At 38.0% G+C, this 26,704-nt stretch overlaps 1 protein-coding gene across 2 annotated transcripts; it reads left to right on the top strand.

The window, feature by feature from the left end:
* Positions 1-617: 617 nt before the first annotated feature.
* Positions 618-5,491, top strand: gdap1 (ganglioside induced differentiation associated protein 1). 2 transcript variants are annotated; one of them, XM_079361674.1, is made up of 6 exons: positions 618-812; positions 2,060-2,252; positions 2,722-2,892; positions 3,262-3,356; positions 4,214-4,328; positions 4,511-5,491. In XM_079361674.1, exons 1-6 carry the CDS (start codon positions 651-653, stop codon positions 4,858-4,860), a joined length of 1,086 nt encoding a protein of 361 aa, XP_079217800.1. In that variant the 5' UTR covers positions 618-650; the 3' UTR covers positions 4,861-5,491. The 2 variants fall into 2 exon arrangements, with proteins under 2 accessions (XP_079217800.1, XP_079217799.1); XM_079361673.1 differs by having other exon boundaries at positions 619-812; positions 4,508-5,488.
* The last annotated feature ends 21,213 nt before the right edge of the window (positions 5,492-26,704 follow it).

The following is a 26,704-nucleotide window of genomic DNA, read 5'->3' as shown; positions in this document are numbered from 1 at the left end:
GCTAAGCGACAAGACCACAGGCGTTTATTAGATCAAGCATGTCACCCAAATAAGACCGGGTTGAGAAAATAATTACGAAAAAATGTATTCTTATAATTGTAATTTTACACGACTACAGTAGTTGCATTTAATAATTCGTTCCTCCTTATCAGAGCGAACTGAAAAATAGCTTGTATTTCATTGAAGGGAGAGGTGACAGCGACCTCTGCTGTCTGAATGCATGCATGCCTACCATAGATGGAATAATTGGCAACGTGTTGTATTTGTGAGAAATACGGTTGTTTTGCTGTCATTTTTCCTACATTCACATGTGCTTCAAAAAATACACTTACTGAAATAAAACCGCTTATTCTCATGGTATTTCTCGATAATGGCGTATATAACAATAAAATGGTTCCTTAAAAGGGATGGGGTTTTTTTAATCACAGCCTGAATTAAGTAGGCATACGAATTGACGTATAAAAAAGGGAAAATAAAAATAGCAGCATCTTAACGTAGGTAGGAATATAAATCGCGCACAATATTAATGAAACGTGAACAACTTGTTGAAGAAGGGAAGATGTTTTACTCCGGGTCGATAGGGGGTGTATGTCGTTGAGGATCCGGTCGTGTGCTGTCCTCACTTGTCCCCTAAAATACTAACAGATAAAATGGCGTCCGAAAGCAGCCCTGTTGACACCCAAGATGAGAAAGCAGCTCTTTTAGATACAAGCCCAGAACAAGATGTACAGCAGCAATGCAGCACAGTTGCGAAACAAAGCGAGTCAAAGTTGACGCTTTACCACTGGACGCAGTCCTTCAATTCTCAGAAGGTGGGTGTCTTTACGTTTCAGCACCACGAATCAGTGGACAGCTCCCCACCAGAGCTTTGATTCACAAACTGCTTCAATGTGTTTGCTCTGACTCCATGAACCAATAGCTACACAATCTGTCTTCGATAATGGAACAGTTATAACTCGTGTTATTACTCTGAATCCCAGGAAAAAAGGCCTACTGGTATTAGATTTCTCTTTAAAATCGTTGAAGAGGTTTTCAGCCATCCGGTGGTACCTCTATTATTTATTTATTTTTTAAATTGGGGGGATCTGTTCGACCTTAAAGAAGCCTCTATCAGCTCCGTTTATACATCATGAAGAAAACACGTTATATTTTACATTTTACATTTATGACAGCTTTTCTTTTTTTTTAAAACGCTATCCTGAAAGATTCGTTTATGTTTGTTTGTGTATGTAGGTAGGCCTACATGAGTAGGGTATGCATTTGTCCAAACGTACTTTCTCCGAATATTTCTTATGTTGTGAAGAGTGATTTGAGCCTTTTATTTATACATTTAATACAATGAGTAATATATATTGTCATGTTAATTCACTGGGAGTAAAACACTCACATCCAATCCTAATTATACAAACTCCCCTTATTCTTACTATTGGAAAGACACTGCGATTAGCAGAATACATTTAAACAGTTTTACATACTTAATGCAAAACATCTTGTTATTCAATGTATACTCATTGGATTTTCTTGTTCATTGTGTTATCACTGATATATGTGTATTTGGTAGTTGTTTTCCGTCAGAAGTACGTTAGGCCTACTTAAGCTGGCATTTTGTTGTTCTTAATACTTTTTTCAATATAACAATATGTATATATTTTGGGACGTTTTGGGCTTTTATTGTAGAGATAGGACAGTAGATAATGTTGGCAATCAGGGACAGAGAGAGTGACAGGTTGATTTCAAACCTGGGCCGTCCCCTTGGAGGACAATAGCCTGTGCATTAGGCTACCAGCGCCCTGCTGCTCTGATGACAGAATATAATTAGTTTTTGTATTTTTGTTGTCTTCACAACAAAGTTTCAGAAAGTAGAGATACTTATTCAATGTAGCCTACTGTTTACCCTCTCCTCTAAACACTCAAGAATAAAGATGATAGAAGTGAGTTTGATTTATTATGACAGTTGTTTTTGATAAAGAGCCAAAAAGTAGTACTTACAGTAGTTTCATAGGTATGAGCTCGGATACATTTTACCTTTAACACTTATTCAATGGTTGTTGTTTTACAGGTGCGTCTGGCCATAGCAGAGAAAGGTCTGAAGTGTGAGGAATATGATGTGAGCCTCCCTCTCAGTGAACACAACGAGCCCTGGTTCATGCATCTGAATCCCACGGGTGAGGTGCCGGTCCTGGTACACAATGACAACGTCATCTGTGACCCAACACAGATCATGGACTACCTGGAGCACAATTTCAACGAAGGTAGGATTAAATAGAAATAGTTTTGCAGCCCTTAACCGTCATTTACTGTTCCAAGTAGAGGGCGGGACAAGTTCCAATCAGGCACCATTCATCTGCATTATGAGTTTGATATTTTTAAGTTTGACAGTTTTTATTTTGTGTTTGTTGATTTTTGTCTTTCAATCATTTCTTTTTAATTTTCTATTATTTCTTTCCTTTCACTGATCCATGAAAACTGTGTTTCAAGGGTTTCATCCAGTTCCCTAAAAGAAGAGAGAATCTGGTAAGCATGGAGCAATGTAGGCAAATAAAAAGGTCGTATTTGAAAACTTTCTGTAACCTTAACCCTCTCCCCCAAGGGAACCATGAACAAAACAGTTGTTTTTCTTTATTGGCTGCGGTGGAAATGAATCCCTCTTTTGCCATTTTTTCATTCAGAATGAGAAACAAAGCACCGCTTTTCTTGTCTTGACATGTTTGTCTGTGGCAGGCACTCCGAAGCTCATCCCTGAAGAGGGCAGTACATACTATCACAGAGTGCAGCACTACAGAGAGCTGCTGGACTCGCTACAGATGGATGCCTACACGCACTGCTGCCTCCTCCATCCTGAGATCACAGTGGACTCCCACATACCTGCATATGCAGCCACATGTATACGAAGTAAGACATGCTGAATTGAATTGCCTTGATTCTACAAATTCTCTTTGTACATGACACGACCTCTTATTGCCAATAGATCAGATATATATTTTTCCAAAGATCCTTGCAAAGATAGTATCATAAAGACAGTTAAGGTCTTGGGTACACTTTACGACTCTAAATGCACAACCATTTAATGTTCTATTATTATCTATTTAAGATTTAAATGTTGCAGGAAAGGAAAAACGTTGAATAAGATGCAGTATAGATACATACACTGACACACTCATGTGAATATAATGGATTTTTTTTGTAAATGACGTTTCTTAGTTATGAAAATCCAGGCATTACCCATCCTGTCTGACATAATGTTGTGTTTTTGTTTGACAGCACAGATTGGTAACACGCAAACCGAGCTAAAGAGACTAGCAGAGCAGAACCCAGAGCTCAAGGATGCTTATGTAGCAAAGCAGAGACGCTTGAAAGTAAGTTTTTCAAGTTATTGTGTGCCAATAGATAAAAAAAAAAAATGTGTATTGCGATTTACTAAACAGGATCTAGCCAACAATAGTCGTGATCCCCTATAAATCCAAAACACATCTAAGAAACTCCACATGCTTGATCTAGCTTAAAGACTGGAGTTATTTGGGTCTTTCTCTGACTCAGGGGCAGCTAAAGCAAGACAGCAATATTGAACATCAACTAACTAAACATTGAAAGTAGCTATGGCAGTAGTAGGAGTTTCCTTGTCATTTAGCTCTGAGATAAAACAAAATCATTGTGAAATAGAAAACTATTTCTTTTTTTGTATTTTATTTTTTATCAGATAAGCCTCTTGGGATGAACCATTTGTTTTCAAGGGGGTCGGTCCTAATTTACTTTAATAGACCAAAAAGCTGAATGCGTCAATTGGTGAATCTAGTTTATATGGGAAATCAACCAACCAACAAACAAGTAAATTAGTACTTAAGTTAAGTAACCAAGCAGACTGCTATCAACTGCCATCTAAGCAGCAGACTGATTGACTTTATGGGATTGGTGGTTGCTAAGACAAAAGTTAAAGTTACACATTGAGATGTGATGTGGAGCACTGTATATTATTTGTTTCAACACTATAAATAGTATATGGACTGAAAGCAAAATTACTAAAACTAACCATCCATGAATGGATACTGACAGTATATTGCTTATTGTCTTACATATAATTGGAGCATGCTGATGTTTCTCTGAGTTTCAGACAGTCTGAAAACGTTTTAATCCTTTTTTTGCTCAACTAATAGCGGTGTCTTAAAGAAGCAAATGTGTGCTATGCATTCATTCACCCATGAAAATGTTTCTGTAGTCCAAGTTGTTTGACCATGACAACATGAAGTACCTGAAAAAGCTTCTAGATGAACTGGAGAGTGTGATGGACCAGGTGGAGACTGAGCTACAAAGGAGGGTAGAGGAAACACCAGGTACATTTACCACCTTCTTTACACACAATAAAAGATCTATTTTTATTATCTGCATGATATTGCACTGGTTCAAGTCCTGCCTCTTGCAACAAAGTGAACTCTTGTGGCAGTAGTGTTTATCGTGTGTTGTAATGTGCCTTTTCTTACTTACTCTTCTTCTCGGTCTCTTCCGCTGGTAGAAGAAGGCAGTCAGTCCTGGCTCTGTGGTGAGTTCTTCAGCATGGCAGATGTCTCCCTGGCAGTCACCTTGCACCGCCTCAAGTTCCTTGGCCTCTCCCGCCGCTACTGGGGCAACGGTAACCGTGTGAACTTGGAGACGTACTATGAGCGTGTGGTGGAGCGTCCGGCCTTTAGGAGAGTACTCAGCCATGTCAACAACATCCTGATCTCTGCTGTCCTTCCTGTGGCGTTTCGAGTTGCCAGGAAGAACGCACCGGTCATTGTTGGCACCACTCTGTTGATAGGTATTCTCGGAGGGGCGACATACCTCGCTTTTCTGTACATGAAGAAGAGGCTGACTGTCTCCTTCTAAGGGTTGGAGCGGTTTTGGGACTGAATTTTGGACAGGGAGGAAGAAAAACAAAGAAATGATATAAGAAATGTTGACTAGATCGTAATATAAATGGTTAAAAGTTTTCAAACATGCAGAATTTATCAGTGCGCAGGCAGCCTGTTACAGTTGCTCCTGTTGGTTTTCTCAGAGTTCCTGATTGTGATTTAATCATTCAGCAGGTATCAATAATATGCCACTAAAACAAACATTAAATATTGTACTTTGTTTTAGAGGTTGCACAAAATGCACTTTTAGTCCTCCTTGGTGTGTTACATGGTTGAATTACACATTGAAAGAACGAATTAGAAGACACACCTTTTTTTGCCATTTGTTTGAATTCACAGATATTGTATTTTTTTGTTTGTGTCACAGTTACTGTTATTCTTCAGCTTCCACAAACAAAGTAGCAGACGTGACTAAATTTGACGAGAAGTTGATTAGTTACGAGCGATTTGAACATAAGCGATTTGAATTGAACATGAATGCGTCATTGCTTGCTGCAAAATAGAAAAAATATGCCGAACATCATGGACTCTGTGTGCCCAATTTAAAACTAAAGTGTACTAAAAGAAATGGAAATAAATGTTTGCCTGATCTAAGACTGCTTGGTGAATCCTTAATAGGCTTTAGTGTACAAAAAGAGAGGACAATAAACATGCATGGTCAGACATCTTTTTGCATTTTAAATCTCTTTATGAGAGCCTAAAATGTTAATATGTGCTTTGTTTGTTGTTGTCCCTATTTGCATATAAAATATTCTAAAGGGACACAAGAGGCTGCAACCTGCTTTTTATGATGAAGTCTGCCAGTACTTAACAGAGTGATCTTCAAAACCTTAAACATACTGACCCAGTAAGCTTGAGTATTAATTTATCTGTAGCTTCAATAATCACACCTGCACTCATGTTTTACTTTTGATGAGTGAAGGATAATTCTTTAAAATTTTCTATGTGCTGTAAGGATCGTCGATTGAAGGCTTTCAAAATCTAATTTCCGTCATCTTTCAATCAAATATAACATCTGTTTGAAATTACACTGCTCTAAAACCATCTGCAGCGTTTACATCACTCAAACGACATAAATTACTTATGTCAGAGTGATTTAATAGGTCCTTTAATATCATAAAGGTTTTTAATGTTGTCGGAAGCTGAATTAACTAATCACATTTCCCAGGCTCTGGAAGTAAGTCAACATCCACAGGTTTTTTATCTGCCCAATCAAAACCTCCGAGCCAACACTGACATTTAAAATATGCTCAGCTCCTCACGTGAGCTCAGATAAAACACAGACCTGCTGGGCCTGTCAACAAAGTCTGGTCTTTGTTTTGAGGGTCTGGGGGGCTGGGTTTTGTGCCTGTTAAAGAAAATGGCTCGCACGTGTTGAGGCCACATGTGAGCCAAGCTGTACCAGGCTCATAAGCTCATTCTGGTTTGTTAGCTCTGGAAAATTGTATCCCTCCAAATGGTTCCAGAGTGACATCATTTTTTCTTCAAGGTTATATCACATAGATGACATTTTATGGTTTAAATGTCAAAGTCATAAATAAAGCACAAGTACACACCATCTACTATTTTTCTGAGACAAAAGGTGAACTTCATCTAAAGTTTTTATGTGTATGTGTATAAGATAAACTTGTACATGCCTCATTAACTGATGACTTGTCGAGGGATCCATGCTGTAATGAGAAACCGGAAACAAGATCAGATGGGTTGTTTATTTAGCTCAGTCAGTAGAACAGGCACACTGTGTCCAGAGGACAAAGTCCTCGTCCCACTGGTTACAGGACTCTCTCCCTTCATCTCCAGCTGTTCTATCAAAGAAAGTCAATGAAAATCAAATTAAAACTTCAGTTGAGATTTTGTGCTATGACAATATCTGGATAACAAAATCTGAGGTGCTGGTGGTTGGTGTGCGGAGGCCTGGTCCTCTGGTCGGGTGGCCGAGTTTGGGTGATCTGTGGCTCCTATACTGCAAGTTGTTTACCACTCTCTCTCTCCCCCTATTTCTTACTCTGTCCACTGTTCTGTCTCAAAATAAAGGCATAAAAAACCTGAAAATTACTCCTCAAAAAGCTTACAAAAACAAAATGCTATTTGATTCAAAATAACTGATTCTATCAAATATGAACATTATCGAAGCTTAGACAATGTTCACTACAAAAGTATAAACTCAAGTGTTATACTGCTTTTATACAATGGTTCAACAAACATCCTGAAGTAAAGAACAAATAAAAACAAAAGATCACATATGTTAATTTAATCATTAAATTGGCAACAACAATATAAATTGTAACTTAACCTGACTGGTAAATTCTTTAATCTTTTTACTTTTTGTACTCCACTTATCAGAAGACCAGTTGTTTTGTATAATGTAGTATATTTTAATGCACAGTATCATACAACCAATGACAATAGTATGGTGAAATTGGTGTTGATTCATTTTTTGGTTCTTAGGTCCCAAAATGATCCCTCAAGACCAAGAGTAAGTGCAGTGATGATAGTCAACATTCAGAACAACTGCAACTGAGTGGATTATGCAATAAAAAGTCCTAGTTTTTTTATTTATGTATTTAACCTTAATATAAGATGGTCCTATTGAGATTAAGAACCTCTTTTCCAAGGGAGACCTGACCAAGACAGTCAGCAGCAAAAACAAAAAGCTGCAGACAGATACAAAGGATGAAAAAGTACAATTTACAAAAACCTTAATTTTTCACCATTGAAGAGTCAAATCTGGGAGTCAGTAGTATAAGCAGTCAAGCTAAAAGCATTGACATCCTGCATAGAATCTACTCCCAGGTCTTTCATTTGAGATTTAAAAACACTGAACGACACCAGCTCTTTGAGTTAAAGTCATTCTGTAACAAACCCTTAGCTAAGGCTGCAGAATACCCAAACGCCATTTTCCCAATTTCTGTCCAAGCGTTTGGGACAGAGATGTTGTATCTAAATGATCACTCATGTCATGCCTTTTTTCTGAAAACATAAAGAGTTAATTTGATGCTCTATAAAAATACTTTTAAATAGTTTTAATTCTGACATTAAAAAAAAAAGAAGAAACTTTTGTTTGATTCTAAACTCCCTAGAAGATATCATGCATGCTAATTGCCACAAGAGGGCAGTGTTTCCTTAAACAATTTTGAGGGAAATTTGAGGGAGCATAAAAAGAAATACACTTTGTCCATAATTCCAGGCATGCAGGGTGATTTATAAGTCAACAGATCCATCCTTTTGATGAATTTATTCTGTCCAGACTCCAGACTGTTGTACATTGAAGCTGCATTTGGAACCAAAGTCAATTCTCCAGCTGACAAAATTAATCTCTTGTTGGTCAATGTTATGTACGGATCCTGACAACTTGCTCTATTGCGGTGCATAATCCAACAGGTGGTTCACATCAATCAGGCAAAGTTCTCCGAACTCAAAATGTAGAACTGAAATAAGTGTTTACTCAACTGCTGAGTCATTGTCATGTAATGTTTAGAAAAGGTGACAGCTTGTTAATAGTTTGAAACCCTTCGGCCAGACACAACAAAACATTTGATTTCAAAAAGAGAATAAACATGTTATTGTAGCTCCTGAGAGGTTTGATAAATTAGCAAAGACATTTAATAGACGTTTCCCGTTTTTGTAAGATTTGTGATTCCCGTACATTTTATAATCCCATGACCCTAACAGTGAGGCACAATTTCGAGAAACATTTTCCCTTCAGCTTAATATGAGCTTTCAATCATATTAATTTTTCCCGGCCAAAAAACACATTTGTATATGTGAAACTTGTGGCATTACCGAAGCAAAATTTGCTGAATAAAAGACCAGTAAAGGTGGATTCCTTTGCAGCCAGCAAAAGTGACATCCATCATGACAAACAGAACAAAGAACAACACATAAGAGAGAAGTTATTGATTTGATTTGTGAGTATAATATGACTCACAAGGTAAAAATGAGTAAACATCTACAGAAAAATAACATTGTAACCCAAAAAAAATGGCATTTCTAAGCTTAAACTTTCTACAATACTGGAGCTTTGAGTATGCCTTGTTTCTGCACTGATGTTAGAGTTGTCACACTTTTCAAAATAAGGGCGGTTTAAGGGTTCAGTATGCTCAAATTATGTGGTTCATATTTAGTATAATCCGTCTGAAGGCAAAGTGGTTCTGCCTTTTCTCAACTACCACACTCTCTTTGTGAGGAAAAAGAGAGATGAAATGTAATTATTACATTACTGCGCTCACTTAAACCATGGGAAGGATCCATTATTTTGCACTGTGCTATCAACAAATTAAGAAAACAAGGCCTGTATTCGTATCCAAATGTATCTTCGTGACCTTTGCACACCACTGCCAAATACTGTATGATATGGTGTAATGTGATGCACTTTACTGTCTCAATAGGGAAATTGTCTTGTACTCCCGTGCTGCTGCCGCTGCTGTAGTAGTGCTTATAAATCAAAACAATAAAAAACAACAATCAACGTCCCACATGTAAACAGAGACGCATACACCAATGACAACCACAAATGCTGTATACCAGTGCAACCCCATGTTACCCCAAAATTGAATTAAAAAATAATTTAATATTTAAGTACAACTGCATTAAGGATAAGGGGCTTAGTTATGAAGTGAATCAATATGCAGCTTCCAGGTTCTTCATAGAATCTTTAAAAAGCATGAAAGGGATCCAAGCAGTGCTGAAGAGTTAATGCTGCAACATGGCAAACACTTACTGGTGTCTCTGATGATGTGGCATTATAAATGAGATTATTTTGTGCTGCAGTGTAGTCCAACTGATTATTTGTTTTCCCATTAAGAGGGTCTTCAAACCCTCTCTGGTTTACATTATAAAGACTGCGCGTAATGTGAGGTCAGACCACTAATAGACTTGAATGCAGTTTCTTCACTGCCATTTAAATAAACAATATCCACCATGTCGAATGGCATCCCAGACACAATATGGTGCTTTCTCTTTCTTTTTTTCCTTGTTCCATCCCATGAGAAGTTCTCTACGTCAGAGCTGATGGGTGTAGGAGCAGCTGTCTGTTTTAGGAATGGCAGAGGTGCATTGAAACCCCACAGACAAACAAACATTAAGTGGAGAGGGAGAGCGAGATGAAGGGTGTGTTAGAATGTAGTGCGGCTGACTGGGAGCGATGAATGGAAATATGAAGTGTGACGCAACTGCAAAAATAGGACTTCAGAACAAAACTAAGGTCAATGACTCAAAAAAAAAAAAAAAAAAAAAAAAAAAAAAAAGATGTTGATAATTTGAGTTTCCCTTTGCTGCAAGGCGGGATTATCAGAGCAGTTTTTAAATGCGTCTCAAAAGTAACAATGAACCATAACTGATAAAATGATTATCCGTCGGCCAAACTCACCATTTCAGAGCAGGTATTCAAACTCTATTCTTCAGTTACTGACTTCGGTGGACAGTGGAGTGATGATGTGCAAGCTGTGGTGAACGACCACAGACAGGCAGGCTGGGTAAACAGACACCCACACACCAGTACCTGACAGCCAAGCCTGCTTGATGTGGCTCTCTCTGGAGGGACTGTGAGAGTGGGAGCATGGAAACTTCAACAGACACGTTTTTTGTAATCAGATGCTGCGAGATGCACAGGTATTAACAGGTTTATAGAAAGATGAGATTCTGTCTGGGATCGCATCTGCAGACAGGAAATGTAAATTAAACCACCCAATAAATCAAAAACCTTTTATTTATAGAGCTCTAATTTACAGTTATGTCTTGAATTTTTGCTTAAAGAGCTGATCTAGACCAGACTCTTTGTAATATTATTAAGAGCTACTGAAAAATAATCCATCTATGAGCATGTACTATCCAACACTTGCAAGGAAGAACACCCACTAGCCATGACTCTTTGACTTTCACTTTGGACCAAGGCGAGAGACAAAGAGAGATTATTTTTTTAGAGACAAAAAAGACAAGCTTGGAGATGTACAGAGAGCAACAAACGTACAGTTATCATAGTCAAAATATGACTAATATTATCAGGCAGAGGGAGAGTGACACATAGGGGGAGAGGAACAATGGTTCACCGATCTATAAACTAATATTCTTCTTACCATCTGTGGAAAGAAGTCTTTCTTTCCCCTAACTGGACAGAACAAATGGAAAACAGGCTGGGAAAAAATATCGAGCTTCATATGTTCCTGTTGCGTTACATAATGACACTTAAGCCACAGGAATTACATGACAAGATGAACGACCACAGAGAAAAGTGCAGCAGCTGTTTAGCTCTTTGCCACTATTGTCCAATCGGCATTTTTATTGCATCACTCTCTGATTGTACTCTCTTATATCTTACTGGGGTTTTTTTTTTTCTCACACAAGGTTACTTTGGACTCAGTACCAACCAGGGAAGATGTCCAAAGCCTGTTGGCACCATCAAAGGTGTTCTGAGAAACCCCCAGGCCTTTCCAGCAAGCAGCCGTCACCGCCTTTCAGAGCAATACAGTGTTTGCTGAGTCGACAGAGATGGGATCTCATGATGTTGACACTACTGTTACAATGACCCCCCGTAGGGTTTGCCCTTCGCAGCTTTATGATGAAATCCTGTGCCACTATTCATCCCCACATGTGCTCCGCAAATATTTGAACTTGGCCTACATAAACACCACAGAGCAGGAGAGATGATACCCAACACCGTTTGCTGCATTATAAATCTCTGTTCAATTGGACAGGTGTGGCCAAGGCAAACACAACAAAAGCTTTATATTGTCTACATTATTTTTGGTGTACGATTGGTTGGTTGGATGGTTTTGCCATTACCATGCAAATTAACCACACTGATGTCAAGAGAAGTCTGAACTTTTCAGCTCAATTGTAGTTTTGACAGATGTGCACAACTTCAGGGTAACAGAATCATCTCCAAACTATTTTATACATTTTTCTTGATGAATTATTTCCCATAGTGTAGACAGGCATTTACTGTGTTTTAATTCCTGCTATTTTATTTCACTGTACAGCAATTTAAAGTGACAATGTGAATGCAGAAAAAAAAGTAAAAAAGAAAAAAGAAAAGAAAGATAGACAACAAATAAGGAAATTAGCACGTCTGTATTCGTTAGCGCTAGCATTAATACATCAATGTGACCATGATTAGTGCTGCTGTAGCGATAATGCATCATCTGTCTGGGCTCTGAGGTCAGTGAACATATCCTGTAAGGGGCTGGACACAGCTGAGGCCATATAAATGGATATCCTAATGTAAATAGTGAGCTGCCTCTCTCTTTGAAAACACTTCCTCTCCCATTATTCCCCGAGATAATAAGGCCTGAGGCTTAACGCAGGTTACCGAGTTAAGGCTCAGGCCTTATTACCTCGGGGATTGGACTCAGTTTGATTGGGTTATTGAATGGAACCCTTAGGCCACCTGTCCTAATGTATTTCTAGATTTTATTTTACAACTTTAGTTGCAGAAGAGAAGAAATCAGTTCTAGGCAAGTTATCAACGTGATGTGTTATTCTTAGAATAGTGTTCATGTAAATGTAATAACATATAGACAGTGATGATGCAACATAAAAAAAAAACATCTTTTATTCATTACTCTTATTATGCTGGTAGGCTTCACCAACTCTTATCCTTTGCTACTAACAGACTCCAAAGTTATAACTGTGACATATACAGGTGTTTTATCCTGTTATGTCAATCAACCTTGACTTTGTAGGTTTCTCAGTTGTGTCTTCGGTATGTTGGATAAGAATTAAAGGTGCACATTAGTCCCACCATCTTCAGAACATGAAATCATTTAAAGCTAGTTATCTTCATGTTTAAAGCTTTGGGGGAGTCGGCTGTGTGAGAAATTACATAGATTTCCTGGAGCCACCAAATGGTCTGTCAGAACAGAGGTGCCAGAGAGCCACAGGAGAGCATCCTCTTTCTCAGACAGTACCATACAAATGTAAATACAGATGTCATTTCAGTATCAGCAAAGAGTCACTGTCTCCAGAAGGACAGGATACAGTAACTTCAAAGTATCATTGTAGCGTAAAGATCACCATTTGTCACTGAAAGGTAACCTCCTCTCTGGTATGCATATGAGGATTTGAAATGTGAAGTTTCGAGAGAGAACGCTGCAGACTGCGGCCTCCTCTCCACGCTGCGTGTTATTAAAGAGATCTGATTCAAGCGCCAAAGTCTGAAGTTCTTCTGAGACTTGGCAACTCTCCACCTCACAAAGGAGAATTTCCACGACAGCTGAAAATCTTTGTGGGAATCCAGTGAGGGTTCAATTTCTTGACTCAACTTAAAGCCAGCGTGGAGAGGTGTCATTGTCGGACTTCAAAGCAACAGATCCTTAAAAATGTCTGCATCGCTTCCTGAATTTCTCATATATTTAGGTAAGAAATAAAGGTCACCTATCCACGTATTGTTGTAGCGATAACATATTTCGCTAGCAAATTAGAACATCCTGCAATAATAGTTCAGTAGAAAGTTTAAAACAGGAAGGGCATGCAGAAAGAGACACTAAATGATACTGAAGTAGCTCTCCAGATATATCAAGTATATCCATCCAGTTTGTCCCTCTGTTTGGCACTTGCTAACACATATCCAAGGGACATAAAGTTAAGCGGAAATGATATTTGCAGACATTTTCTTTGACTATCAACTTACAGAGGGAACATAGGCCATATCGTCCAACTGCCTGTGAGATATTCAAAACGCTAAACCATCAGTGAACATTTTCCATTAAAGATTTTTGTTTTAAACACTGACATAAACAGAAATAACTAATATAGTAAAATATTGCTTTGACTTTACACCATCAGTCAAAGCTTTAACATGCCCAGTTACCATTGTATGATAATACATTCTTGCTCAGGGCATTGTGGTTTGTTGAACTTAAGACATCTGCATAAATCAATGTCAGTAAAATTACTGCTGGCAGTTCTTTTTTTTTTTTTTGAAGAAACCAAATGTATTAGTTTTCATTTCTTAGAAAGAGGCAGATTTGCCAATTTCTTTACAAAAAGCAAGAAATTTAGAATTTTGTTAACGTGAGTGGTGTACTTGTGAGTGGCCAATCAGATACACATTTGCTGAATATGCAAGATGGACATAAATACAGTTCTTTGACTTATTCATTGGTTGCTGATTTTTGTTCTGCACAGAAAGAATTTCCCCTCAATCACAGATACATAATAGGGCCAATTGAAACATCAACAGACATGGCTTGTGCACGCATGCAATTACTCACCCACAGCAAGCAATGTTAAATTTGGGAACTTAAATTTTATTCAGCTTAAGTTAAGGTCATTGGCTAAATGAAGGTGGTTGTAGATTGGTTGTAGTCTAGTTTAAGTCTAATAAAGCACATTTTACTCTGGTTTATGACATGCAGGTCTTGGCGATATGGCCTAAAAACTACAAGCAGGTTTGCTCTGATGATATAGTAAGGTCCTTTTATGATTTAATTCAGTAGATTTATTTCATATTGGATCTTTAAAGACTATGTCTTTTAAACATTTTCTGGCAAAAGCCGTTAGAATCTCTGTGTAGTCGCCCAGCTGTTTTACAATATAACATTAGCTAGCATCAAAAGTGCTAGCTTGTGTGTTGCAGTTTTTCCAGAAGTTTTGCTAATATTCTTATGCTCACTAGATTGTAGATAAATATGGTCCATTCATGTCTCTTCCAAGAAATAATTATGTTACACAAGATGACTTACAAGAAAAGAATATCAACTTTGTTCAATTTTATTTTTAGACTCAATCTTAGCACATTATGCCATTTTCCTCACTCTATCACCAGAGTTTCTGTTGTTGTCTGCCAAAGAAATATCAGTGAGAACATTATACCAACCTAGAAACTCTAGATCAAAGCAGGAGGGAAAACTCATGTCAGGAACTGGATTGATAAAATTAGCTGAGTCATACTGTGCACTCCACCACACTGCTTGTACTCAAGGACCTCTTCAAATCAATGACTGAACACAACAATATAATCTGGATACTGTTAGTTGCAATGATGCTTTCCTGTGGGGATTTTCTCTGACAATTTGGAGATTTGAAAAGACATTCACTTTAAGGAGGGAAGTACAATGTGCATCTTTCTGTTTAAGCTACAATCAATTCATAGAGATAGTTCAAAGCTGAAACACATTACAAACATGCTATTTTCAAGATGGCAGAAATGTTTATATTTTTAAACACTGAATGTATTCGACTGCAGTAAAACTCTCCTATTCAATTCAGAAGAGCGGAGTGTAGTTTGTAAAGCATTTCTACCTGATATTTCCATGCATGTTTCTTCTTGTTCAAAAGTGCATAGTACAGCGGGGTAGTAGTACTAACAAATTGTTGAGGTCACTGGGGACAAACCAAAAGCTCAGAGGATTATGCATTGAATGTGAACAAAAAAACCCACTTGAAATCAAATTAACTTTACAAACAAAACCCCTCTTTTTCACAGGATATCAGCCACCACACACTTCTTAAAACTCAACAAAGACACGAAAACATGCTGACTGTGTGGATTATCTCGGAGAATTGAGCAGGATAACAGGTGAAACTATATATGGTATTCTAAGCAGGCATTGGAAAGCAGATTTTGCATTGGCAGGATTTCTGTGGTTCCGCTGCCAAGCACAATACTCGACATAATGAGAAACACTTGTTTTTGAAATGAACAATCCACCAAGCTTCACAGCATTCGAAAGCAACTGAGCCCCAGGAGCTCATATTTTACTGCATATTATTAACACTGATTATGTTTGGTGGCCTCAGTTCAGAGCCATAGGGATGTTCCCATACATTAAAACACTACACATTAAGATTAAAGGTCTTTCTGCTTTATACTGTAGATGTTTGAAAGATGTATGTCTGGAGAACAGAAGGTGTGCAGTACCATATGTCAAGGAGAAAACAAACTTAGCAGGGAAAATGAAAGGACTGTTAAATAAGTCATGATACAAAAATTGCTTCCAAGTGAATCTATCTCTGTCTTTAAAGGTCCAATATTCAGCTTTTTCTGGTTTAATATGCTCTTCAGTGTGTTTTCCAGGTGTCTTGTGCATCTTTAGGCACATCTATTTGCAAAAAGTCAAAGTCCTTGGAAACACAGTTTCTCCTACCTCCTCCTGTTAGCAGTAGCAATACCCGCCTGAAACCATCAGTCCTTAGCCCCCCTTGTTAAAAATGTGTAGAGTGGTATTTCAACACAAAAGCTACTTCAGGGTTAGCCTACAAAAATACATCATCACTATTGCAGGCTATACAGGCAGATGAGAGAGCCTGCATGGAGAGGCAATACATGAAAACAGACACTTTTTTCAAACATTAGCGATTGTGAACATACTTTAGAAGACATAAATTAGATATATGAATCCCAAACAGGGCGTAATATGGGAATTTTAATGTGAAAACTTCCTTAGCAGATGTGTAAATTGATATGCTACAACATTAAAAACAAATAAATCAAAAAGTAACTATGTAATCAAATATCTAAAACAGAACCACAAGTCATACATCTATAGAAATGAAAAGTCAAGTGAATTTTGAATATGAGAAGTTTAAAAAACGGAACAAGCACATTCATTCTATTAGTGAGTTTTTGTCATGAAAAATGTCAAGCTTACAGAGCAGATATCTTAAAAAAGTGGGCTTTTAAGTAAATGAATCTACAGAATAGAAACGGATAAAAAAGTAATGTTCAATTTACTTGAAATGAAGAGGTCAGAAGTCACGCGTTTGTTTATTGAATGCCAATTCCAATTTCGTTTACCTTCTGGAAAATTGCTGCCTCAACTGAAAATGAAATGGTCGTTTAAAGTTTCACATTTGGCTGTGTAACTCAGCAGTATTTCACTGTAACAAAGAGAGGCATTAAATGGGAGAGGCTTTTATTGACACGGCTGTATCCATGGAGGATTAAAGAGGTCTGTTTTCTCTGAGTAGTCTGAACCCATTAACACCAGCCAAGTAGAGAGAGACAAATTTTTCCACTGCTTAGAGTTTTCAAACTTGAGGCTGGAGCCAAGAAAAGGAAGTGCTAACTATGACCTAGGGGGGAAGGGAAGAGATAGTAATGATTAGGCAGTGGAATACTTCCTGTAAATGGCTTTCAGGGAGATTGAGTGTAAAACCTTGTTGTATTCAATAACCTCCTTTGATCGATTGGGAAGGGAAATGTTTTGAGTATGTATGTGATCAGTGTTAGCAAGAGCTTACTCAACATTGACATGTTAATCCTAATTGGTTTTGTGACACATTGTGAAACAGTAACTACAACCAAACTCTAGGGAGAGAGTGTGGGAGCCAAACTACAATTATGGTGGTTTGGTCTCAATTTATATCAAAACCAGCATCAGATCAAAACCAGCATCAGCCATCAGCTATTGTATCAGCCTCTGGTGAGGTATGGGCAACTTTCCATGCTTTTGGTGTAGCTAGCTGTAAGTGATATGACCTTTTGCCAAGACTTCCTTTTTATGCCTTTGTTTACAGTCCGACAAGCAACTTGAGAAGCAAGAATGAAGTTGGTTTTCATAGATGTCTAAGAGCAGATTGTTAGCTCCACTATAGCGCACAGTATTTATCTTCCGGTCATTAATGAAGGCAAATTGCGTTCTGCCTCTTTTGCTCACCATACTAATGGTTTTACTGCATTCAGCCATCGCCTTCTGAATGCCAGTGGATAATGACACCAAAACCCTGATACCACATTCCAGTCCTGCAGCAACAGATTGCAGATTTTATGTGACTTCATCACATTGTCATTCATAGAGAAAAGTTGATGTGATGAAAAACACTCCTTGCATCTCATTGTGGTCATCCCCTGGCTCCAAAAGGCATTGAGTGCAAACCACGCCTCACTGAGTCAGTAGACTTCACACTACAAGGTCTTTTTAAACAAAAAAGCAAGAGGGAACAACATCGTCTCCTTCAGTAAGAAGTGCATGCTGATTTAGAGGAGCTCGGAGTCACCAAGCTGGTAGGACTTAGTCAGCAAGAAGCTTGGACAAGGTGGGAAAACACACTGCGGAGGAGGATTACCTGGTCGGATCAGAATGAAAAAGTTAAAATGACTTGAGGCTGGTTCACACGGCAGGATTTTAAAATTGTCGGCCGATTTCCCCAACCTTAGAGACCACACACGGCAGTAAATAATCTGAGGTTTTACAGTTTTGGTCGTACAGTGTGTGGTGTGCGGCTACACGGCAACAGCAACACACCACACGCGTACCGATTTCACTTGCGAACATCCCCCGATCAGACAGGAAATCTCGCAAAACCTCTCGAGATCAAACGTGATTCCAGAGTCAACAAACGGACGAAGAGGATGCAATAGGGATCGTTTGTGCTGTGTTTTTATCTGAAAAAACGTTTTAAAAAGGAGTGGAGACTATGGTAGCATGAACTGTACTTGCTACATGATGATATGGAGGTGAGTTGTTGTTTTGCTCCCGGTGTTTCCTCGTCACTACATCACCTCGCTTTCTGATTGGCTACACGTCACAGTCAACAGGCTCGTGCTTGTTTTCTCCTCGGGGGACACCACAGGATTATTTTATGATGATCAGGGCGTCCTTAAGATTATTGAAAGGGGAGTATTGGGGCCAAAATCAGTCTAATTATCCTGCCGTGTGAACCAGCCCTTAGTTAAATCCATGTTTAGAGCACGACTTAGTGAGTCAAATTAGCCATGTATGTTTATGTTTTATTACCATGACACTCAAGGTGAGAAGAGGAGACTGCATCTCAGCTTTCATGGAGCTTTGTTGTGAGGACTATTTCTGGATAGCAGAACGGTACTAACAAACATTTGGGTCATCTGGGTTATGAAACTATACTTAGATTATATAATTACTGTATTGCTAAATCCCCTAGATATATACACTGGTATTCTAAAATGTCACGCTTAATGAGTCAGCTGTCAATGGTAAATCAAGGGAAGCAATGTATGTTGTCCTTCAACAACATACTTAAAACATACACGTGAAAAATGTTTCCAAAAAGTTTCCAAATAGAAAAATATGAGCCAATATTTCACACTCACAGAATTATGCTTGACACATTAATTATAAATATGATTTGTAAATTTATTGACGTTTGTTTTTATCATGACATGAGAAGATAAATCAGTTTTGGGGGTATTACACCATGATTGACAGTTGTGTTGAGATATTCACCGTTTGCTCTGGATTAGCAGTGTGAAGGAGAACTTCTACAACTGAGTTTTTACTTTAAAAAATACTTTGAAAAGAATCTGTTCTGCTGTGGACTGCACTGACATGACAGATCTTGGTAGTTTTAACCCTAACTTCAATTCTTCTTTTTCATTCCTCAAAGAGTTGACTGTATTTCAAGGCTCAACCAGCCAAGGTTGAGCCAGCTAACTGATTGCCTGAAATTATTTATGTTTAACAAGGCCCCAATTCAATTGTATTCGATATACAGTATTTCAGTTACAATACCGGTTTTGCTTTGATTTTTAGAGACTTGTGCGTTATTAAAAATAGTAAGGTTTTACAGAAAGACTTTACCTCTAAGCAGATGCATGACTGTACCTTTGTTTTACATGATGACCAACACACTACAGCAGTCAACATAATATAGTGCAACACAAACTCTACAGTCAGGAGTGAGTGCGTTCTTTAGTGCAGAGACAGTGCATGTCATGAGCTCAATATGTGTATTTGCATCTGTACAGTCGCAGATGGTGGCTAACTACTGCAGTGTAATCTTAGAGGGTAGTAGTGAAAGGAGTTAGAGTATTGAAAGACCTCTGGACATTGTGAACTGTACTGTAAAGTCCATGAAATAAAGCCCCCAAAGACCGTTTTCTCATTCTTGAGGATTGCAAGATTTTTTTCAAGAAAAGGAGCTGAGCTACATGTTGTGAGGTGAGGCAACTCCTTTGTGCAGTAGTATTATCAGACGTTGAAAAAACTCATATAACAAACATTCTGCTTTGATTGATGAGCCAATAAAGGATATTCCCTCCATCAGGTCAATAGATTCAATAGAGTGCAAAAAGGGATTATTTCATTATAAACTGTACACTTCTTCCTGAACCTTGTCACAGTATCTGTGATAAAGCTGTACCCAAATTTCCCTCTGGGATTAATAAAGTGTTCCCAATTCTGAGCTCCTGTGTGGCTGGCTCAAGAGGAGTCACTACTAATAAAGAGTCCTTTGACCTCTTTGATGGAGTAGGGGTGGCACTTCAACAAGACCAGGGTGGCTGTCTTCCTCTCTTGAGCTAGTGGCTGATCAAAGCATGAAATGACTGCCTCACTCTTTTAAGAAAGCATGACTCAGCTGAGACTTTGTGAGCCTAAGTTCAATATGTGTGAAAATCTGCAAATGTGCAACAGTGCCATCAATTCCATGAACTATATTCACAGCATTGTATGTCATGATAGCTCGGTCTTTGTTTCTCATTTTCCTGCAACCAGCTGATCCCTACTCCACTGACTTGAAATGGTATCACCAGAGCTAGATGTCAACACCTGCCAGGATTCTTATTCTCTTTAGTAAACTCTTCTCAACTCATCACTCTTTAACCATGAAGAAAGACTTGCTGTTATCAAAATGTTAAATGTGAATTATTATTCATATCTTTAATGGTATTGTTCTATACAATGTCACTTCAGCACATAGCCTTGCTGCTTCTTTCAGTATGTTTACTTAATTTAAAAAAAGGGTAAAGAAAAGACGGCGTTAACATGGCTTTCAAATTTAGATTTGCAGACAGATTCGAGTTTCTACGGCTACTTTTTCCAGCCCTGCCCTGTTCTGTCAATACCATACCAATCCAGACTAGACTAAGTACATCATAGTCTGTGACCGCTGTAGCCCTGCCAGCCATGACAGGCCTCATGTGCTGCAGCTCACCTAGACAGTAGTGATGGGCTAACCAGTGGTAGGAGCGGCAGAGCAGGCCAGGGCACAAACCACAACAAATAAATCCCATCATTGACTGAACGAGGTGAGACTTAAATACGCAACAGATAAACAACTACCCAGTTCAATACTATTTTGGTCTTATTAAGGAGAGTGAAACTAGACATCCATGGGGTAAAATGAGGTAAAGGAGGGATTGTATATCAGGCAATTAAATGCGTGTTTATTTAGCCTTCAATGTGGGTAACCATTGTTTTGATTTTGGGTTAGATGATGTATTTTGGTGCATAATTTATTTTCCATTCTACTAAAGCAGACTGGCTTTGCAAATGGATTATTTCAGTATGAATATAACAGGGAGCAACCATCTTTCTTTTCCTGGAGAAAGAGTTCATAATATAAACACAAATGTCAGAGGGGTCACACTGGGTTAAAATGCTGCCAAATTACTTTAAAGTATAATGAGTCCAATAAAAAGCTTGGACCCATGAGTGAACTGTTGCACTTCTGAATAATTGACCACATCCAAATACTTTCCCTGACAGTAAAGTGAATACTTTCACTTTTGGAATGCATTGAATCCAAATGTCATTATTACGCAATGAACTGTTCTGTAAACAGAACCATGATGACAATTACTTACAATAAACAGCTATGAAACTGTTTCAATAAGTATGTTTTAATCCTTTAGGAAACATTTCAGCCCCTCTTAACCATTTAAATAACTTAGGGTCCATGGTATTAACTGTGAACCTGCAGTCTTGTAATTGTTAACCACTATGCTACAGAATCCAAAATTCATTCAATGTAGTAAAGATTACTGTATATTGATTAGATGCAAGATGGGGTACCATTGAACATTTCAAGGTACTTCATCTTGCCCTGCAGGCAAAGCTTTAAGCAACTTCTTCAAATGATTTTATTATACAGGATTTTCACTTGTGTTAAAGTTTGTGTACAGTCCTCTTGGATGGCCTGTTAGTACCATTAATTGGACAGTATCATTCAATAAAACTTGATCTGAAGGGCAATATATGTCTATCTAACAAAACCTATCAATGTTACAAATAATTGGTTTTTTTTTACTGACCCTGCCAAAAGCCTATTTAACAAACTCTCTTACTCACTTTACACAATATGCTCTGGTATGATGTGTGAACTTCTGTGAACTGAACTGCATGTAATTTCTACATCAGCCTTAGTGCCAGGCTGCGTCATCTCTTCAATGGTTATTTGCAATAACACTGGCTCAGTTACGTCAGTTACAGTACGTCCATGGGGAATCGCAGATATTCTGGAAAAGGAGCAAGTCATGGGCAAACTTTTGACTCCCAACAACCAGACATTAAGCAGTTGTTAATGAACATTAATGCAAAGAAACATGGTTGCAAGGTTTTTAAATATTTTACTGAAAATGGCAATTAATAGTCAGAATTGTGTGCCACATCAGTCATTGTGATCAATAAATCTGGGTGATGTGGTTAACTGGACATAGACATGACAATGTAAAGGTGAGTAAATTTTCTCCCCTGTGACGTCCAACTTGTTTAGTTCCTTTGAGTTACCCTGAAACAGATGTAGAATTCTTAGAAACATCCATTGAGCAACTGCCTAACAAGGTTACAAATCTTAATGCACTAAAATCAATCATGTATCAAATGAACCCAAACCTACATAAACCATCTTTTATTACCATTACTTGCAAATTATTGGGCTTTAAAAGGCCTCCTAAAACATCCTCCAACCTGCTAGACTGGGATGAGAGGAAAAACAGAGAAGAAGGGATTGTTGTTCAAGGGTCTTAATAGTCCGTTCTTTGAGTGTGTTTTACGTCACTACCACCCACTGCTTTTCCTCCACATGTGGTTGAGTTCCAGGAATGTGTTTCCTCAGCCTGGTCTTGATGACAAGGGTCACCTCTCTGACACTGCACATGCTGGGAAGAGATGGACCAACAACTCAGGTCTTGGAGCTTCTTGAAGAGTTGATATTGGAGTTGGTGTTCTTGAACGTTAACTTTGAATTTCCAAAGAGTTAGGATATGTAATTTATGATTTTGCGCTTTTTTCACTTAAGTAATGGTAAATCGTTTTTAAAAAAGGTTTTTTTAAGTAACTAACAACTACAAGGGGAAAGGGAAAGGACGATTAGACATGCAAGCCTGGCCATTATGTCTCGATATGCACATGAATATGCTATTTTCTTTTTATGGATCAAGTGTTCTGTTTTTTAAGAGTTCTATTATGCAATTGAGTCAACATGTATCTTAATTGTGTGACCTATCAATAGTCATTGATTGCTTTTGGGTTTAATCTAGATCTGGACAAAGACCTAATGGATTTTCCTTCAATAATTTCAGGAAACATTGTTTTCGTGCCAACAAAGACAGAAAAATGGTCAACAAAGCACACAAACCACTGTGGAGAGGTGGAAAAATTGGGACACTAGCAGAAATAATGGTTATGTTTACTGGTCGGAGATGCTCCCAATACACTTTTACAAAAAAAGTCTAAAAGGCAGGCACATCTGAGAAGGTTAAAGTGCTGGGTGCCGAGTCCACACATCAGAAGTTGCTCCAATAAATTAAATTGATTGGACTCTCATGTGTAACGTTTAAGGCCCTCACCCTTCCTAATAATAATTAGTTCAGATACTAGTTAAGTTATCTGAACTTCAGAAAAAGGCAAACAACAATTTAAGAATATTAAAGAATATATAAGAATATTAGTTTTTACAAATTCTGTTGTAAAAATCAAGCAATAAGTTAGTTAAAAGCTGTGATAGTTGGACTTTATTATTTTCTGTATTCATTCAGTGTGCAGGCATAAGAGTTGCATTGAGCCTTTCTGACTCCAAGAAAAGAACAAAAAAAAAAGAGAAAATACCAGACAGTTTTTTTTTTTTTTAACTCTGCATTCAACATATAAAAATGAAATGCAGCAGAGCTGGAATTTCATTCAAATAGCCCCTTGATAGTGATGATGTGACAGAAACAATATGGTGGTTTGTGGGTTGAAACACATTTACCCTTTCACTTTTTTTCCACGACAGTTCAGTAAAGAGTGAAGGAAGATGACCATGCCAGGGCCCCTTTTCAGCTGTTAGGGTGGCTGACTTTATTTTTATTGGCACATAATTTCATTTTTCACCACTCCATATGATGAACGTTAACACTGTGAAATTACTGAAAGCCTCAGAATTATAGACACTAACCCAATAAAACTCTCATATTTCTAAAGGTTGGAAATCCCCATTTTATTGTACTTTAGGTCAAATCCAAACATCATTAGACAGCATACGACTCATTGCATTATTGCAGCAATATATCCCAGGGAGTCTAAGATAAAAAGCATATGTTTAGTAACAAAATCTTATTAAATAATCCTTTTCACACTCAGTTGGTGTAAAGTCTGTCTCTGTATCCAGCTGGAGGGGATATTAGGTAAATCTAGAGCTCAAAGTCTTCCAGTTAAAACAGGCTACAGCCTGTGGATTCCCACTAAAATGCAACTTGGATGCAGCTGAACACTAAATTGAGACATTTATGTACAGTTGGCCTGGGTTTGCATACTGGGGTTTTTGCACTTTCCAGATTGTATACCACATTGGTATCAACCAATACAAGTGTACACATTATAGCTTTTCCCTGGCATACATTGAATGCTGATGGTAGATGATTTAATACTGATACAGTATAACTTCATCAACTAAAAAAAACTAAGCAGAGATTAAGGTCTGTTTGAGTTTATCTTGTTTAAACCTGGCTTTAACATAACAGTACTGGATGAAATATATAACATTTGTCTAGATTCTTATGGTCTCAGGGGATAAATCCTTAAAGTGATACATAGAAGTTTACTCTTAATTAGATGAACGAATATTTGCCAGAGGAGGACTCTTTTTTTGTAAGAGGTCATGAGACTGAATAGATTGCCATTCAACTTGGTTTTACATTCATGTGCCCAAATGATGATTTGTGGCTATCATCAGTTCAAACAGATGAAGTTATTTTTGTTTTGGTTTACAATAAATTATATACGAAATGCCTCCATAAGTTTTGGTTGTATTTTGTGTTTAGTTCCAGTGTACATAGCAAAAGTAGTAACAAAATGATTCGAAACATAACTGTTAAAACTGAAAACCGTCAGTGTGCCAACTATATATCTATATGTTAGCATTTAAATCAAAACACACTAAATGGTACGAAAAGTAAAAGAGTTTTCACACATGATTGTGTGAATATGTATTGAAAGGCAGCAGTTAACAAGCCTTGCCAAGGTGGTAGACTAGAAACAAGAGGCAGGGAAGAAGAGGTTTGACAGGCTCTGTCCAAACACCTCCAAAACTAACACATCACTATAGTAGGTCTCCGTTTACCTCTTCACAAAGAGTCATATTGATCCTTTTGAGAACTATAAATTACAACCTATACCCTAATCCAGCCAGTGCAGCCCACCCAGAAGCAAAATCCAGCTGGTGTCTGATTCATGGATAGTGTTGATTCAGAGCCTCAAAAAAAAAAAAAAGCCATAAAAAAAAAGAAAAACATAATTTGCTAAGTGATCTTACTGACCAATTAAAGAATAGGTAATATAACAAATTGTTTGACATATGCGTCCTTACGGAAGTTGAGCTTTGTCCAAAGAGGTCCAAATTCTCCTGTGATTTTTTCTGCCTGTCATAAGAAAAAGGGAGAGAAGGAGAAACTCACTGCTAAGATATAAAGACTCTTGTTAGTTTTTTTTAACTTGCTTTGGACAGACCACTTCCTCCTAAATGTCACCAGGGTTTGGACCACCAGTTTCTCTTACCTACTGCAATATTGGCTGCTGAAGTGTGTCCTGACATGTGAACCCAGTGTGCTTGAGAGAACACCTGTTTTTCTTATTGTTGGGCATATTTGTACCATTAACGTATCCATGCTTGTTGGATTGGACAATGAGAAAAGTTTGCAGACAGTGGGATTGGCACAGGGGAAATATTACTGGGCGAGAAGTTATTTGATAGTGTGGATTCACTGGCTTTCCTTTAACTAACTGCATCCCATATTGATTTAAATGATTTTCACTGGGGCTATAAAAGGACTGAGACGAAAAGAAAAAAAACATCTCTCTACACATAACACCTGGATCCTTTTTAGCCGATGGATTTGATTGTCGGCAGGTCTGCATCAATCAAAAAGAACCCAGTGAAAATGGAAAGTACTTCTAAATCAAAACGTCTTGCGCAAGTGTGGGCATAACACTAAATGATCTAAACCCTACTCTTTGGGCACTAGTTTTACTGGGTTTGCCAACCCTGGAACGTGATTGAATCCAAAGATTGTTATGATCAGGCTCTGACATCATCACCTTTGCTACTGCAGACCGCTCCATCTGGAATCACTCTGCTACTGTGTGTCAAGGGATTTTACTCCGTGGGTTAGAGGGCAGAGAAAGGTTCGTCATTTCTCAACAGTGCTGAGAAATACCTTCGAAGGACATTGCTACTCTGCTGAGCCATGGCCCATCCAATGATCACATTAGCCGTAGAGGAGGAGGTGTAATGCTAGTTTATGGGAAATTATGTAAATGAACTAAAACATGACCATAGCTGGTCAGACTAGGTAGACAAAAGCAGAAGAATAACACATTTGCAGTACTTGAAGATTGTCATATGGACAACAAATGCTTAGATTGCATTAAATATATACATTTACAACCAATTTTATTGGGTTAAATCCTATTATATCTTGCCTTTGATTGGGTGCTGCATATAAAAGCATGATCCCATCATTTGTATATCAGGTGACACATTTTTGACGCAAGAATGTGTACCGTATCACCTGTGTGTGTGAGTGCATAACACAAACAAAATAGGCACTGGGTGGGTTCGGAAAAAAAAAAAAGAGAGGAAGAAATAGCACACAACATGTAAATGTGTGTAGGGTAAAGCAGCAGCAGCAAAGGAAGCCATGACAT

This window comes from Symphodus melops, assembly GCF_947650265.1.
Source record: "Symphodus melops genome assembly, chromosome: 14".
In the NCBI taxonomy this organism is placed as follows: Eukaryota; Metazoa; Chordata; class Actinopteri; order Labriformes; family Labridae; genus Symphodus; species Symphodus melops.
Note: the sequence above shows the minus strand (reverse complement) of the source record. Positions and strands in the feature narration are given on the sequence as shown.